We start from the raw sequence: 15,500 nt of genomic DNA, 5'->3' as shown, positions 1-15,500 counted from the left end.
GGAGGCATGCAAGAAAAACAAAATTTATTTCAAGAATTCAAGGTAACACATGGTGAGTAATTGATAAACAAATGGTCATTTTGTGGGTGAAGTATTCCTTTAAAGGATATTTCCACTTTATTACAACCACAATCTTATTTCGCGGGCCTACCACTGGCCTTAGTTTAGAGTGGGAACGCAGCAGGTATGGACAAGTCCAAATACAAGACAACTTAAGGTAGAGTGGCTTAAATTCAAAGTGCCTTTATGTATTATTGTGTTGGTCATCATTTCTATCAGTAATAATAACAAGTTAACTGCTGAGTTCATGAACGTGGCAACTGTGCTAAAAAGAAGTCAGACGGGCAAGAAACGACACGAGCACTCAGACGCTCAGAAACAAACAAAGTAGTTAGTCAAACTTATTTGAAAGAGATTGAGGGATTATTAGCAACAGTGTGCCCACTTTGAGTTTTACTTCAAAATAGAGTAGCTTAGATGTTTGGCTGTTAAAACTGTTGGCTTGTTTACAACCTGCTGGATTTGTCCCCAAATCTCAGCAACTACTTTTGGTGAGTACAGTCTTAAATAACTGATGGAAATACTGACCAACACTACAACAATATGACCCAAATTATAGTTAAACCAGCAACACCTTAATATGGGTAATCAGTGAGAAATATCACTTCTTCTCTTGCCAGCCGTTTGACACGACTATTGTGAATTAATCTATGAAGTATTCTGCAAACATACATACAGTCAGAATAAGACAAACTGTCTCCCCTGTCTGTCGTTCTTGCTGGGTAATACATATTACTGGGTAAGCAAAGCACAGTTTCTCTGTGACCTTCAGGGAATGTAGGGAATGAGTCTATTCCCGGCTCTGGAATAGTGTTTTTCTTGTCACCCTGCTGCACACATATTATTCTGTCAACATAAGAGACACAAACAGGATGCCCCTCAAACACACACACACACACACACACACACACACACACACACAGACTGACATACGACAGGCAGGATGTTGACCTCAGCCTGTGTTTCCCAGGTCCAAATCTCTAGTCTGCAACTCAGACCAACAGCTGCTGCATCTGGGGCACGCGCACACACACACACACACACACACACACACACACACACACACACACACACACACACACACACACACACACACACACACACACACACACACACACACACACACACACACACACACACACACACACACAGTGTCTGAGACATTCAGCTGTCGTCCACAGCCCGCCTGACTGGCCCTAACATACCGAGGTTAAAACCCCAACATGTTAGAGAACAGCAGTCAGACTATTTATGGATGAGTGGGTTTTGTGTTGCTGCTTTAAAGGAATAGTTCAACATTTTGGGAAATACGCTTATTTGCTTTCTTTCAGACAGTTAGGGCGCTTTCACAAGCCATAGTCCGTTTGGCTAGTCCGAATCTGAGTGAAATTGATACTTTTGGTTTGTTTTCTATTTAGTCTGGTTTGGTTTCGCAGTGCACAAATGAAAGCAGGCCAAATAAAACAAATTATTTGCTTAGGGGCGTGTGTGAAGAAGAAAACGTGTCTTTTTCGTCTCAAGAGCTGCCACTTCTATGCAGCGAATTGTGGACTTTGATATATATTGCTTTCGAAGTGTTTTCACTTTGACTCTGCGATTACTTCGTTCACAACTGCCCAAACGAACTGCACCAGAGTTTGATTCAAATGGTGTTGGCTTGTGTAAAAGCACCCTTAGATGAGAAGATCAATATCCACTCTCATGTTTGTATGCAAAGTCTGGGACTAGCTTAGCTTAGCATAAAGACTGGAAGCAGGGGGACACAGCTAGCCTGGCTCCCTCTTAAGTTCAGAAATTTGAGAGAATTTGAGAGCTGTTTATCATAACCAACCATCACTGTTGCCTCTATTCACCACATCAGGAGAAGGGCTGTGCTGTGAGCGGGAGCCAAAGGAGTCCAGACTGTGAAACACAAAACAGATCAAAAAACATTGTAAAAACACATGTGGGTTTTGCATCAATGGGACCAAGTTTTAATTGATTTTCTAAAATGTAGAAAATGTCAACAGCTGTATTTAACTTCTTAACAGCAATGTGAAATACCCCTGGTGTGTGTGTGTCCACATATTCGACTATGTGTGTGTTGACAGATGTCTCTCACCTGTCGAGGGAGTTGTCTCGAGTGTGTCGTGGTGGAGAGAGAGAGTCGCTCCTCTCAGAGTCCCAGCAGTCATAGCCGCTGTCCCTAACGCTGCGCTTCAGAGAACTGTCGCCTCCTTCCTCAGTCTCCTACAAAACGCACATGAACACACATCAGGAAAATATGTGGAAAAGTGTATAAAGTAGGAAAGATGCATGAAGAAGCTCACTTAAGAGACAACACATGAGGAGCAAAAGAAACAAACACAAAGCCAGATGTTCTTAATAGACTTTCAATTGATCCAATAGATTAACTGTGCAGAGCCATTCTTCTTCCTCAACTCACATCCTGTTTCTCTTTTCTGTCTCTCCCTGAAATAGGAGTAGCTGTGGTGTAACAAAAACAAAAATGTGTTTTTCTCCTGTCTCGTGTGTCTCTCCTGCACCCCAACAAAGACAGGAAGCGTAACAAATCCATCCCCCGCACCTCCTCCACGCCACTATCTGTCTTTCTGTCTGTCTGCCTCTCTCTCCTCCCCCATCCCTGCACTGTCCTCTGTTCACTCACCACCCTCATTTGAGCAAGAAGCCCTTCAAACTCCTTGAGGTTGAGAGTCGGGCCGCTGTAGGAGGCGCAGCCGCTGGCAGCCTTCCCGAGCCAAAACACTGTGTTCAGCACCTGAGAGACATAGATATGGAGGGTTTGATGTATATTCATTAGGGCTGTCAAAGTTAACGCGATAAAAACACTTTAACACAAATGAATTTTAACGCCACTAATGGCAACTTGCGATTTTCATTAACCTCTTAAAAATCTGACTGGCCGGCTATCTGAGGTTGTAGCTGCCTCACTTTCAAAGCTAGTGTGAAGATACTGGCATCATATGAAACTAGAAAACCTAAAGAATCCATTGGTACCAACCATGTCATACTAGCTTGTTGCAAAGGAAAATGTATGCTAAATTTTGGCGAGGAAAAACTGTCATGGCCATTTTCAAAGGGGTCCCTTGACCTCTGACCTCAAGATATGTGAAGGAAAATGGGTTCAATGGGTACCCTCGAGTCTCCCCTTTACAGACATGCCTTTATGGTAATCACATGCAGTTTGGGGCAAGTCATAGTCAAGTCAGAACACTGACACACTGACAGCTGTTGTTGTCTGTTGGGCTTGAGTTTGCTATGATTAGAGCATATTGTTTTATGCTAAATGCAGTACCTGTGAGGGTTTCTGGACAATATTGTCATTGTTTTGTGTTGTTAATTGGTTTCCAATAATAAATATATACATACATTTGCATAAAGCAAGCATATTTGTCCACTCCCATGTTGATAACAGTATTAAATACTTGTAAAATCTCCCTTTACGGTACATTTTGAACAAATGAAAAAATGTGTGATTCGTTTGCAATTAATCGTGATTATCTATGGACAATCATGCGATTAATCGTGATTAAATATTTCAATCGATTGACATCCCTAACATTCATAAATGCTAAACACACTAACATAGAAGATAAAGCAAGAAAAGGGCAATATTACTTACATTTTTCAGTTTGCGGTTGCAGTCAGAGTCCCTGATGAGAGAGAGGTGTGTTACTGTCATGTGATACTACATTACAATGGACATAAAATAAGTCACACACACGCCTATTTACTTGAGGTTAGCTCGTATGGAAGTGTCTTGCAAGTCCCCGGGGTCAAACAGCTGGGAGCCCTTCAGACCCAACTCTTCACAGCCCCGCAGGAAGACTGACAGGTTGTCCTACAAGACAGACAGACAGCAGGGGACCTCAGACAGACAGATTTATCACTTTGACGGCAGTTTACAGGGATGAATGTCACTCTGGAGAGTGTCCTCTTACCAGCCCAGCGATGGGGGTGGGCAGTCTGTTGATCTTCTTGACCAGCCCTGGTTTAATTGCACTCAGCAGCCTGAGTGGAGGAGGGGAGAAGCAGAGATTTATTGAGTCTTAGAGGAGTTTATGTATGTTGTTGTGACTTCAGACATCAAAAACTCTGAGTGGGGGTGATGTCAGGGGCTTACTCGCATAACAGGATACCGTTCTCCAATCCGCTGCGAAAGTCCTTTTCTCCAAAGCTCTTCCCCGTTACAGCCTGGAGGACAGGAAGAGACAGCTGTAAAGGTAGTGGACTGGAACTATGGCTGCAACTGACTATTATTTTTTATTACTGATTAAAGTGGCAGTAGGCAGGATATTTTGTGGCATCATTGGGGAAAAAAATCCATAATAACCTTTCAGCATATTGTAATTCAAGTGTTCTGAAAGATAACTAGACTTCTGCACCTCCTCATGGCTCTGTTTTCAGGCTTTAGAAAATCTAGCCGGTAGACTTTGACCAATCACAGGTCATGTCATTGAGAGAGCGATCCTATTGGCTGTGCTCTGGTCATGTGACCGGAACTTGGCGTTCCTTCACTAGATTTCCCAATGGCGGCGGCGTCACAAACTTTCTAATTTTACAGCTAAACCGTACACTACAAGATGATTCTGAAAACATTTGATGTGAGAAATAGGCATTAACGTAACAGAATATTGATTGACAGCCGGCTCTCATAGAGAGGTCTGTGATATCTTGCAGATGCCGTTAGGAACACCGGAGGACACAGAGGCACATGATTTTTTTCAGATTACCTGTTTCATGTACTACTGTCACAATATAGCGACCGTTTTATAAAAATATGTTTTTTTAATCATATTTGCTCCAATCTCGCCTACTTCAGCTTTAATCTGTTGGTTATTTTCTCATATATATAATCATTTAGCATATAAAATGTTAATAACAAGTTCCTAGAGCGCAGGGTGATGTTTGTTTTGTCCAACCAACAGTCCAAAAATCCAAAGATATTCAGTTTACAAAGATACAAAGCCAGTCTGTCAGCTGCCTGTCAGTTTCTGTATTGATTTTCTTTTACTTTCAATTTAAAGCACATAGTCTTGTACCAGCATATATGTCCCATGCTTACAGTGTATGAACTAGTGCGGCCCCTCAAGTCCTCTGGCACGAGTCCGTTAGTTGTTCAGCAGTGCAGGACTAAAACCTTTGGTGAGGCAGCTTTTAGCCATTATGCTCTGAGCCTGAGGATCTGAGAGCTGCTGGAAGTGTTGAAATCTTTAAACATAAACTTAAAACCGACCTATTCAGCCAAGCATTTGATTAACAGGAACCAAATTCATAAAGCACACTGAGTAACATCCTCAAAAATGAAAGAGATGCCCTCTATTTTTGGCCATGCTGCTCTTCTTATTGGTGTCATGAAAAAGATTTTAACAAAGCGTTGTACAGATGTCAACACAAAAACAATTGATTAATCGTTTTAGTCATTTATCAAGAAGGTAAAAGCTCATCAAATGTTTTTTCTGTTTTATAACATTAAAATTTTACTTTTTGGGGTTTTTGTTAAGTGTTAATCTGCACTTTGAAGATGTAATTTTGGGCTCCTGGTATTTTGATGGGGTCACTGTTTCCTGACTTTTGATAGTTTAAAGGAGTAGTAAAGTAATTGAAAAATAATCAACAGATTAATAGATAATGAAAATAGTCATCAGTTGCTGCCCTAATACGATCGCTGTCATTAACAGATAAAAATCAAGTATAAAAGTACTAGAAGTCTGTTGAATTGTGCCTCACAGACAGAGGGACCTGCCGCTGCCCGGTTCACCCTTCCCCCCACATTTTTTGCTTCAGTAGAAACCAAATTAGAGTGCCGCCAAGCCAATGACATACTGCTCCGTGTCCTCATTCCATTTTCCCTGATTTAGATGCATGCACTCGTAGCCCGAGCAAAACGATAACCTCAATCCTCTACCCTGGACTCCAATCTGCAGTCTATCCTGCGCAGGCAGGAGAGGAGGAGGAAGCTAACGGTGACACACTATCACTTACACCAACCCACACACATGCACTGCTTTCTGGAGCTGTTGTGTAACCAGCAGCCAAAGATGAACGTAAATTTGACTCTTTAGACTTCTAATCCAGATTAGCACAGATTATAGTCAGCACCAAACCTGTTAACTATAGGCACACACTCTCTCTGTCTTTACTGCTCATATACAGTATACTAGTATGCTCCTTTATATCACCCACCCACAAAAAAACACACTTACCCTGAGCTAATGTGTTTTTGTCTGCAACTGACCACAAATAATAATACTTTGTACAGTTCTGATGCACGTGTACCACATGTATGAGAGGAACACACTCACACACACACACCGTGCATCTGCAGCTATGAAAACAGCCTATTGTTTTGTCGTTATATAAGTGATGACCAGATGTTTCCCATTGGCATCTCTTTCTTTTTCTTGTCTTTCCTCATTCTGTTGTCACACACACACACACGCACGCGCACACACAGGCACACACACACACAAGCACGCATGCTGGCATATGTCATGTTTATCAAGGTTTGACTCCAGGTCTTTGAAACATTTACAGCATGGTCATGCATAATTTACTGACCAAGGAGAGTGCTGTATTGAGGGAGAGCAGGACAACTGTGTTTGTGTTTTGTGTAGATGGTATGTGTGTGTGTGTGTATGTGTGTGTGTGTGTGTGTGTGTGTGTGTGTGTGTGTGTGTGTGTGTGTGTGTGTGTGTGCGTGTGTGCGTGTGTGCGTGCGTGCGTGCGATGCAGGACACAGACACTGTGTGGGGAGTGGAGGTGGTTAATGATTGGTTATGTGTAAAATGCTGCAACTGAAATACAGTAATTAGACAGAGTGACTGATGTGAGCGTATATGTTTTGGATGAAAATGTCATGAAAATTTAAGCAGACGACAAAAGATTGTCATGTAAAGAGAGACAGTGTGTGTGTGTGTCTGTGTGTGTGTCTGTGTGTGTGTGTGTGTGTGTGTGTTAAGTGAGCATTCATGTCGGCTACAAAAACCAAGCCAAAGGCCTTGGGGGTATTTCAACGCCAGCAACGGTAATTCAACCCTCCCTCGCTCCCTCTGAGTCCCCGTGGTGGATTGCTCTGCTCAGTCTGGCTGAATGGCAGCAGCAGCTACCATTTAAACCCCTGTGTGTGGGGGGCAGAGGAGCATCAGAAGTAGGCCAAAGTACCCTTTACTTTTGTTTTAACAACTGTAGACAGATGGAAAGAATGAAAAACAGACAGCAGAAGAAGTATGTCAAGCTGGTGGTGTATTTTCTAATAAGCAACAAAAGCCAGGATTTTGCAGGCCTAGACTAAAAGTGATAATAAGGGGCCATGCTGCTGCAGCTGACACAGTTTGTTGTTTATATTTATCATGGGACAGTCATGTCTCCTGAGTTGACCCTAAAGTTTGTGCCTCTCGTGTTACACATTGTAATTAAAGTCACAGAGATAAGCATCTGTTTTTCCAAAAAATTAAATACTGTGAAAAAACTAGAAGATTGTTTAACAATAGTTGATGTTGTTATAAAGATATTTATAGACTCTTATAATCATTTGGATTAAAAATATTAAATTATCTTATCTGCATGATAGAAAAGACATTTCACATGCAGCCAGAGATGATTATCTCTTTTCTGGAAAAAGAGATAAATATAGATGCGTTATTTTGAATGAAAATATAAAATAACAGAAAACAGGCTGGAAATAAAACGTTTGGTTTACATCGTATAAATTGAGCAAGGTCATGTATCGTCTTTGTTTGGATTAGAAAATAGAGTTGCAACTTGGGATACAAATAAAAATTCTTGTAACTGTGAAGCAGACGGTACCAACGGTTTGAGGACTCTAGAAAAAGAAGTGTTGTTACATGATCTTCTGGGTTTTTCAAAGGTCGCTGAGTGTTTCTTTTTCACAAAATCTAATGCTTAGCTCTGTGATGTTGATGTATGGTAGGCACAAACTAGGGCTAAATTAAACCATGAACTGTCTGTGTGCTTCCAGTAAAGCCAGTTAATGGAGACGACGTAGAGGGTTAGAGCCCCAGTGTGATGCACACAGACCGCTGAGAGGAGAGAGTGGTGTTTTCATTTGTAGTGTTGCAGAAGCATTAGCTACTTTATACTGTTATCATGTGCTGTAGGCACTCTGCACACTTACGGCCACGTGACATACAGAGAAGAAGAGAAGACAACAAAGAGAGAAAACTGAAAAAGAAAGGCATACAGTCATAATCCAGATTGAGGATGAGTTTAATCTGGATCAGAGTAACTAAACAGAGTAACTCAACACGAGAAAACATCAGACTCTCCAGCTGCTGTTCAATATGAGGAACAAAAGCACTTCCTCTGTGTATTACCAGCACACTTATTGTACTACATATCTTCATCACAGTAAAATAAATTAGTAGTAAAGGTAGACTAAAATTGAATTTACAGTCATTTGTGATTAGGAGCTATTATAGCTAATCACTGCATGATATTTCAGCATTTTTAATTCAATTAAATTATGTAAAATGTGGCAAAATCTGTGACATTTTGAATATGCACTTATATTTCACTCTGCACTGAACATAGATGTTAAAGATGTTCTGATACCATTTTTTTCTTCCCGATTCCAATACCTGAAGTTGAGGTATCAGCCGACACCGAATACCAATCTGATGCCAGAGTGATAAAGAGATATATATAGTTATTATTATTTAACAGCTGTTTACTACTGACCAATGTGGGATTGTGATATGATTACTATCTTTGTTGTACGGCCTGGCTCAGGTTAAACCCTTTGTAAAACATCAACAAATACATACAAAGAATGAATGCAATAAAACTTTCTTCTATTATTCAGTTTGTCAGTTACGAAGAATATAAATAAATGAAGATAGGAATAAATAAAAATTCCGCGGCGAAGAAAAACTGATTTCCAGTTAAACAAGATGATTGTTTTCTGGGTTAATAAATTATGGTATTAGATCCATGCATAGACTGTTGTACTCGCCGATACCTGATCCTGAACTTTGGGCAGTATTGGACGCATTTACAATACTGGTATCGGTATCGTTAAAATAGACATGTAGTCAAACTTATTTAACATATTTAAAGCTGTTATTTGTTATTAAAGCTGTATTTTACCTCTGAGATTTTTGTGCAATTCAAGTAAAAAGTACATTTAAGTGCAAAAGGTACACAATTAAGTGAATTATTTCACTAATAGTCTGTTTGTGTGCACTTCAGTGTAATTTGCATACTAAATGTAGTATAGTTTAGTGCACTACTTTTTTTACCCCCAGCTCAGAGTTAAAGTTGAAACCACACAAAGTGATTCTACTTCTGCACAATACTAATCAGAGCCAATCAATCATATACCATGATGATACTATAAGTACATTTAATAACTGTTTTGCAGGTTGTGTGCAACGTTCTGTTGCAAAACATGATTAGTTTTGTCTGTGGTGACTATTGTGGCTTCACAAAAACTTGAAAAATCACTGGGGCATGAAAGACATCTCTGCCAACAGCAAGTCTGTGTCATCATTAGTTCACATTCTTTCATACAGTACTTCATGCATGGAAAATCCCATGAATCCCTGCTCTCACACTCTCTCTTTCGTGCAGACACAGCTGGCTGTCTGTGACCATTGGAGTTAATCTGCCTAGGACAGACAGCTGTGACATCTGGCACACAAACACACACATACTTTAATTCATTCCCCTGTGTGACGGACCTTAACTCTTGCTATGTACTGTATGCCGGTGACAGCAGAGGTTAACTGCTGACACTAAAGTTAACCGTGTTTCTCTAAGCCTGTGCAACTTTAACCTGCTCAATGTCACACCCAACAGGTTTAAAGGACCTTCGACGGTGTGTATCAGCTTTGGGACAGTCTAATCCCGCTTTGTCTCGTTTATAAACAGACAGAAAGGTCTTGTCTGCGACCGTCTAATTTCCTGCTCAGGTCATGTGGTGATATATAGCCTACTGCTCTACTGCCCCCCCTGGAAACAGTGCCACCTGAGAGCCTGCCCATGTTATGTTCCCATAGTGACCAGTGTCACCCAACCGGGGCGTGTCCGAGCGTGTGAGCAGCACCATGCATAGCTGATCGGCGTGTGTGTGTGTGTGTGTGCATGCGCTTTGCATACTCTTACAGACATAGCAAACACACACACACACAGGCTGTAAATGCTGCATGGAGCGCAGGGTGGCATGATTAACCCTGAATCATCCCCACCTGTGAGAGCGCATAAATACACCACTAGAAATAGAGTCGGTCTGACGGGACTGAAAATAACTGGAGAATTAGGAGGCAGGAAGACGACAAAGCAAGAGGAACAGCAAGCAAAGACACTGCAGGAGAGATTAAGACTTAGGCCAGCATTAACCTTTACTACACTGTGTGTGCTCACTACTGATGTAACATAGCTACAACTGGTACTTTTTAAGTGCAGACCAAAATGTGTCCATTGCATCTGGTATCAGACATGTAAATAATTGCAAGTTTTCAAGCCATTTTTGTAGAGCTGCAACAATTAATAAATTAGTTATCAACTATTAAATTAACCGCAAACTATTTTGATTAGATTTTTTTAGAAAAGCTTCTTAAATGTGAATATTTTCTGGTTTCTTTACTCCTCTATGACAGTAAACTGAATGTATTTGAGTTGTGGACAAAACCAAACATTTGGGACGTCATCCTGGGCTTTGGGAAACACTGATCAACATTTTTCACGGCCAAACAACTAATCAATTAATTGAGAAAATAATTGACAAATCAATCAATAATGAAAATAATCGTTAGTCGCAGCCCTTCATTATTGAGGTTGATGAACTTCAATGCTTTGAAGTGTTGAGGTCAATTGTACTGATTGACCTCTATTTATCTATGAGTGCAAACGTAGAGATTTGAGTATATTGTGTTTCAGAAAAATGAGTCTGAAAGAAGAGAGCATAAAATCAAGAGTCAAGCTCTTTGTTTATTTGGTTGTAATGTTGTATAATTTGTATTTACTGCTATATTTTTCTTGTAAATATTTGTATTAATGGGGAGGAAATACTGCATTCTGTAAAAACTCTTTTGAAATAAGATGGTTATAATGTTATTTATCTGGTGTTTGGAGTGATGTTGACTGATGAATTGCATTTAAATAAACCAGAAACAACACCATGACTCAAGAGTCTTATTGTCACCCCTGTATAAAATGTTTAAACAATATTCAGTTCCACCAATGAGTGAAAAAGTATGCTGAATATAACATAGCACACTCCGGCTTTAAACTTTAAAGGTTATAGGAAGGTGTTCTATTTCTTTGAGATGTGAGAACGTAATCCTTCAAACTGGAATATGCATACAATCTTTTGTAATCTTTTTTTGTGATTGAATAGGGCACAAAGATGACTTGTGAGAGTAAGAGACATCCAACCTCAACTTCATTCATTGAAGGGATAACTGTGCAGGTTTGGTGGAAAATTATCTGTGCATATTAATATCTCTAAAGCCACAAAAATAGGCCATTACTCTCCACAGACTGAAACGTTTTTTATTAATAAATGCTGATAATTTGGATTTTCTTGCACTGTATTTGGGACACTGACAGATCTGAACTGAGTGGATGGGAGACGAATGATCTACTTCTGTGGTAAAACTATCAAGCACTTAGCTTTCCTGTCCTCAATCATTTTAGTAATTTGTCAACCCCTGTGTCAAACAGTAGCATCTTTAAAACTGGTTGGATGCATGTTTATCTTGAATTTAATTTCAGTCTTATCAGTATGGACTCGAAGTGTTTGTTATATGCCACTCTTAAGTCTGTTTTGTAGGTTTGTTTGATTTGTTCGTTCTCTTTTGCATGTTTTAATCTGTCTGTCATCTTACTACTTCTCTAACAATGTAAATAAGCATTTTATCGTTGTTATTTTTAATCCACAACAATTCAAATTGTATGTCAGAACTGGGTGTTTGCACTCTTGCATTTACGTTCTGATATGTCAAATAAACCTATCCAGTACTGCTACTAAGGCTGGGTGATATGGAGAAAATCAAAAACCATATTTTCGTCCAAATACCTCAACATCGATATCGTGACGATATTGTAGGCTTGACCGTTGGTGCTTTCACAAAATATTACACAATGAGATTTTTGATAAATAATCATCACACTTTTATTTGTGTAGAGGCAAATAATAGAACAGCTAGAACAGTCTGGTAAGTTCAGAAAATTACATCACTGTACTGTAACGTAGTCTTTAAAACCAGAAACACTTATACCATAATTTAATATCCAAAATCTAAGACAATATCTAGTCTTATATCACAATATCAATATAATATCGATATATTGCCCAGCCCTAACTGCTACTACTGCTTTTAACAACTGTGTGTCCTTTTCCAACATTTAAACTGCATGCCCTCTTTTAAGATGCCTTCTGTTTGATACCATGTGTATTTTAATTTGCACTGTCCCTTCTCAAATAAACCAAACAGTATCTATCCATCTTCTTCTCCATCTACCACAGCCTGTAGTAAACTGGTTTGTGTGTGTATAACGAACTGCACAGATTGTTGCAGTCCTTTGAAAACACAGCCAAGGTGTGATTTTTGTTCTACTTCCAAGCTTTTATCTCCCAAATCTGATATACTAGTTGGCAGGTAGCTTGGCTAAGCTAGAGCGGGGACAGCAGAAACAATAGATCAAACTTTTTTTATAATAGTTTTAGGTATTTTTTTTAAGAAAAGCTTCTTGAATGTGAATATTTTCTGGTTTCTTTACTCCTCTATGACAGTAACCTGAATGTCTTTGAGTTATGGACAGAACAAGACATTTGAGGACGTCTTTGGGAAACACTAATTGACATTTTTCAACATTTTCTGACTTTTTATGGATCAAACAACTAATCGATTAATTGAGAAAATAATTGAGAAATAAATCAACAGTGACAATAATCGTTAGTCGCAGCCCTTCATTTTTCTAGTTCCCAAAAAAACTACAACTCTTTGACAGAGAGCTAGGTGAACTTCAATGCTTTGAAGTGTTGAGGTCAATTGTACTGATTGACTTAGAAATTAGTTTGAGTTATCTATGAGTGCAAAAGTAGAGATTTGAGTATATTGTGTTTCAGAAAAATGAGTCTGAAAGAAGAGAACATAAAATCAAGAGTCAAGCTCTTTGTTTATTTGGTTGTAATGTTGTATAATTTGTATTTACTGCTATATTTTTCTTGTAAATATTTGTATTAATGGGGAGGAAATACTGCATTCTGTAAAAATTCTTTTGAAATAAGATGGTTATAATGTTATTTATCTGGTGTTTGGAGTGATGTTGACTGATGAATTGCATTTAAATAAACCAGAAACAACACCATGACCACCAAGATGAAGGCAAGTTCGAAAAAATAAATTGTGGAATAAAGCATGATATGTTGAAGAGGAGTTGTGTGACGTGTTTAATATTGATGAACTAGTTAAAAGAAAATTTGAATTTACATGTCTGGTCAGATTATTTGTCTTGTTTACTTATTCTATGACCACATATTACCAGATCTAAATCATACCTTTGCTAATTTTAGACTTCTTGTACGGACGCTTGTGTTAAAACAATCACTGATGCAGTTTTGCCATATGTTCTTAAAGGGGTTTTGTGATAACATGTTTATAGCTGACACCAAACTCAAGAGTCGTATTGTAACCCCTGAATAAAATGTTTAAACAATATCCAGATGAAAGAAGAGAATATAAAATCAAGAGTCAAGCTCTTTGTTTATTTGGCTGTAATGCTGTGTATTTACTTCTATATTACTGGTATATCTACCATAGCCTGTAGTAAACTGTGGCTTGTGTGTATATAACAAACTGCACAGATTGTTGCAGTCCTGTGAAAACACAGCCAAGGTGTGATTTTTGTTCTCCTTCCAAGCTTTTATCTCCCAAATCTGATATACTAGTTGGCAGGTAGCTTGGCTAAACTAGAGCGGGGACAGCAGAAACAATAGGTCAAACTATTTTGATAATAGTTTTAGGTATTTTTTTTAAGAAAAGCTTCTTGAATGTGAATATTTTCTGGTTTCTTTACTCCTCTATGACAGTAACCTGAATGTCTTTGAGTTGTGTGGATGATGTGTATTTTGTATTTACTGCTATAACTCCCACAGCCTGTAGTAAACTGGCTTGTGTGTGTATAACAAACTGCACAGATTGTGGCAGTCCAGTGAAAAAACACAGCCAAGGTGTGATTTGTGTTCTATGTCCAAGCTTTTATCTCCCAAATCTGAGATGGCAGGTAGCTTGGCTATAAGCTAAAGAAAATAGGTCATAATAACGCAGCTCCGACGGGCAAAATCATGATTCACCACTCAGGCTTATAGAGAGAGAGAGAGAGGCAGATGATGGTGCAGCAGACCACACATGATAATCTCATCCGATGCGATCATCGGTTGGTACTGTATAGCAGCATCTCGTGCGTGAATGCTGGCCCCGGTTTCATTACCATGGCAACCGGAATCCCCTCGCTACTAGGGGGCGTTACACCCCCTAGCAACCAAAAATACTAGCTAAATAAACGTAAAATAAACGACTAAATTGAGGGATTTACTCTCATGTTTGTGGTTTATTATCTAGCTTTGGACATTGTTTAAAGTCCCCAGAGTGTTTGGTGTGTGTTAAAGAGCCACATGTGTGAAAACTTTTGTCCACTACACGTTTGTTACCCGACACTGCGACGTCCCCCACAACAACAGGTGACGATGCACCAGGTGCTGTGAGGCTACTAACGCGTTATGTGTATTTATACCCCCCTCCAGTGTGTCCCCGCTGTGGTCTACTAGCACCCAGCAGGCCCCTGAGCCTCCCTGAGCGGTCACTCACTCACCTCTATCCATTTCTGTGCCTCCAAACAGGCAGGCTCTGGATGTGTCGGCCCCGACGGCTCCGACTCCGGCTCGTCCCGCGGAGAAGAAGAAGCATCATCCGGGTCATCTCGACCTGCTGCTGCCGCTGCTGCTGCTGCTGCTGCGGGGCTGCTGGCCATCATCTCCGGACCAGAGAGAGAGAGAGTCGGGACGGTGATGATAACGATGTGTGTGTAGGTGGTTTGGTGGTCCGTTATCCTCCGTTATCTACCGTCAACCACCCCGCAACTCCGCGCACCTCTCCACGCAGAGTCCTGCTCAAACTGTGGCGGCACGGTGGTGAAGAAAAGCAGCTTCTGGCGACCCCCGTCACTGCAACACGAGCCAGCGAGGCGCTAAAAATACTGATGCTGCTGCTGCTGCTGCTGCCGCGCATTGGAGGAGACGTGAACGCGCAGGCAGGAATCTATGCGGGGGAGGTCGGGAGAGATAGAGAGAGATAGGAGAGAGAGAGAGAGAGAGAGAGAGAGAGAAAGAGAGAGAGAAAGATAGAAAGAGAGAGAACGAGAGAGAGAGAGAGAGAGAGAGAAAGAGAGAAAGAGAGAGAGAAAGATAGAAAGAG

General features: G+C 40.2%; 1 protein-coding gene across 8 annotated transcripts in view; it reads right to left on the bottom strand.

The window, feature by feature from the left end:
• LOC119485619 (LIM and calponin homology domains-containing protein 1-like) overlaps positions 1–15,311 on the bottom strand; it is a 34,698-nt gene extending 19,387 nt beyond the window's left edge. For 5 of the 8 annotated variants that reach the window (XM_037765328.1, XM_037765333.1, XM_037765330.1 and 2 more), the window contains exons 1-8: positions 14,899–15,310; positions 4,184–4,254; positions 4,002–4,071; positions 3,795–3,901; positions 3,683–3,713; positions 2,708–2,818; positions 2,162–2,289; positions 1,892–1,962 (exon numbers count right to left, since the gene is read on the bottom strand). In XM_037765328.1, the coding sequence (XP_037621256.1) occupies positions 1,892–1,962; positions 2,162–2,289; positions 2,708–2,818; positions 3,683–3,713; positions 3,795–3,901; positions 4,002–4,071; positions 4,184–4,254; positions 14,899–15,060 (751 nt within the window). In that variant the 5' untranslated portion in view covers positions 15,061–15,310. Of the gene's footprint in view, positions 1–1,891; positions 1,963–2,161; positions 2,290–2,707; positions 2,819–3,682; positions 3,714–3,794; positions 3,902–4,001; positions 4,072–4,183; positions 4,255–14,898 lie in introns of all 8 variants that reach the window. The other 3 variants (XM_037765332.1, XM_037765331.1, XM_037765335.1) reach the window with 2 other exon arrangements.
• Between the last annotated feature and the right edge of the window lie 189 nt (positions 15,312–15,500).

This window comes from Sebastes umbrosus, chromosome 3 (assembly GCF_015220745.1).
Source record: "Sebastes umbrosus isolate fSebUmb1 chromosome 3, fSebUmb1.pri, whole genome shotgun sequence".
Taxonomy (NCBI): domain Eukaryota; kingdom Metazoa; phylum Chordata; class Actinopteri; order Perciformes; family Sebastidae; genus Sebastes; species Sebastes umbrosus.
Note: the sequence above shows the minus strand (reverse complement) of the source record. Positions and strands in the feature narration are given on the sequence as shown.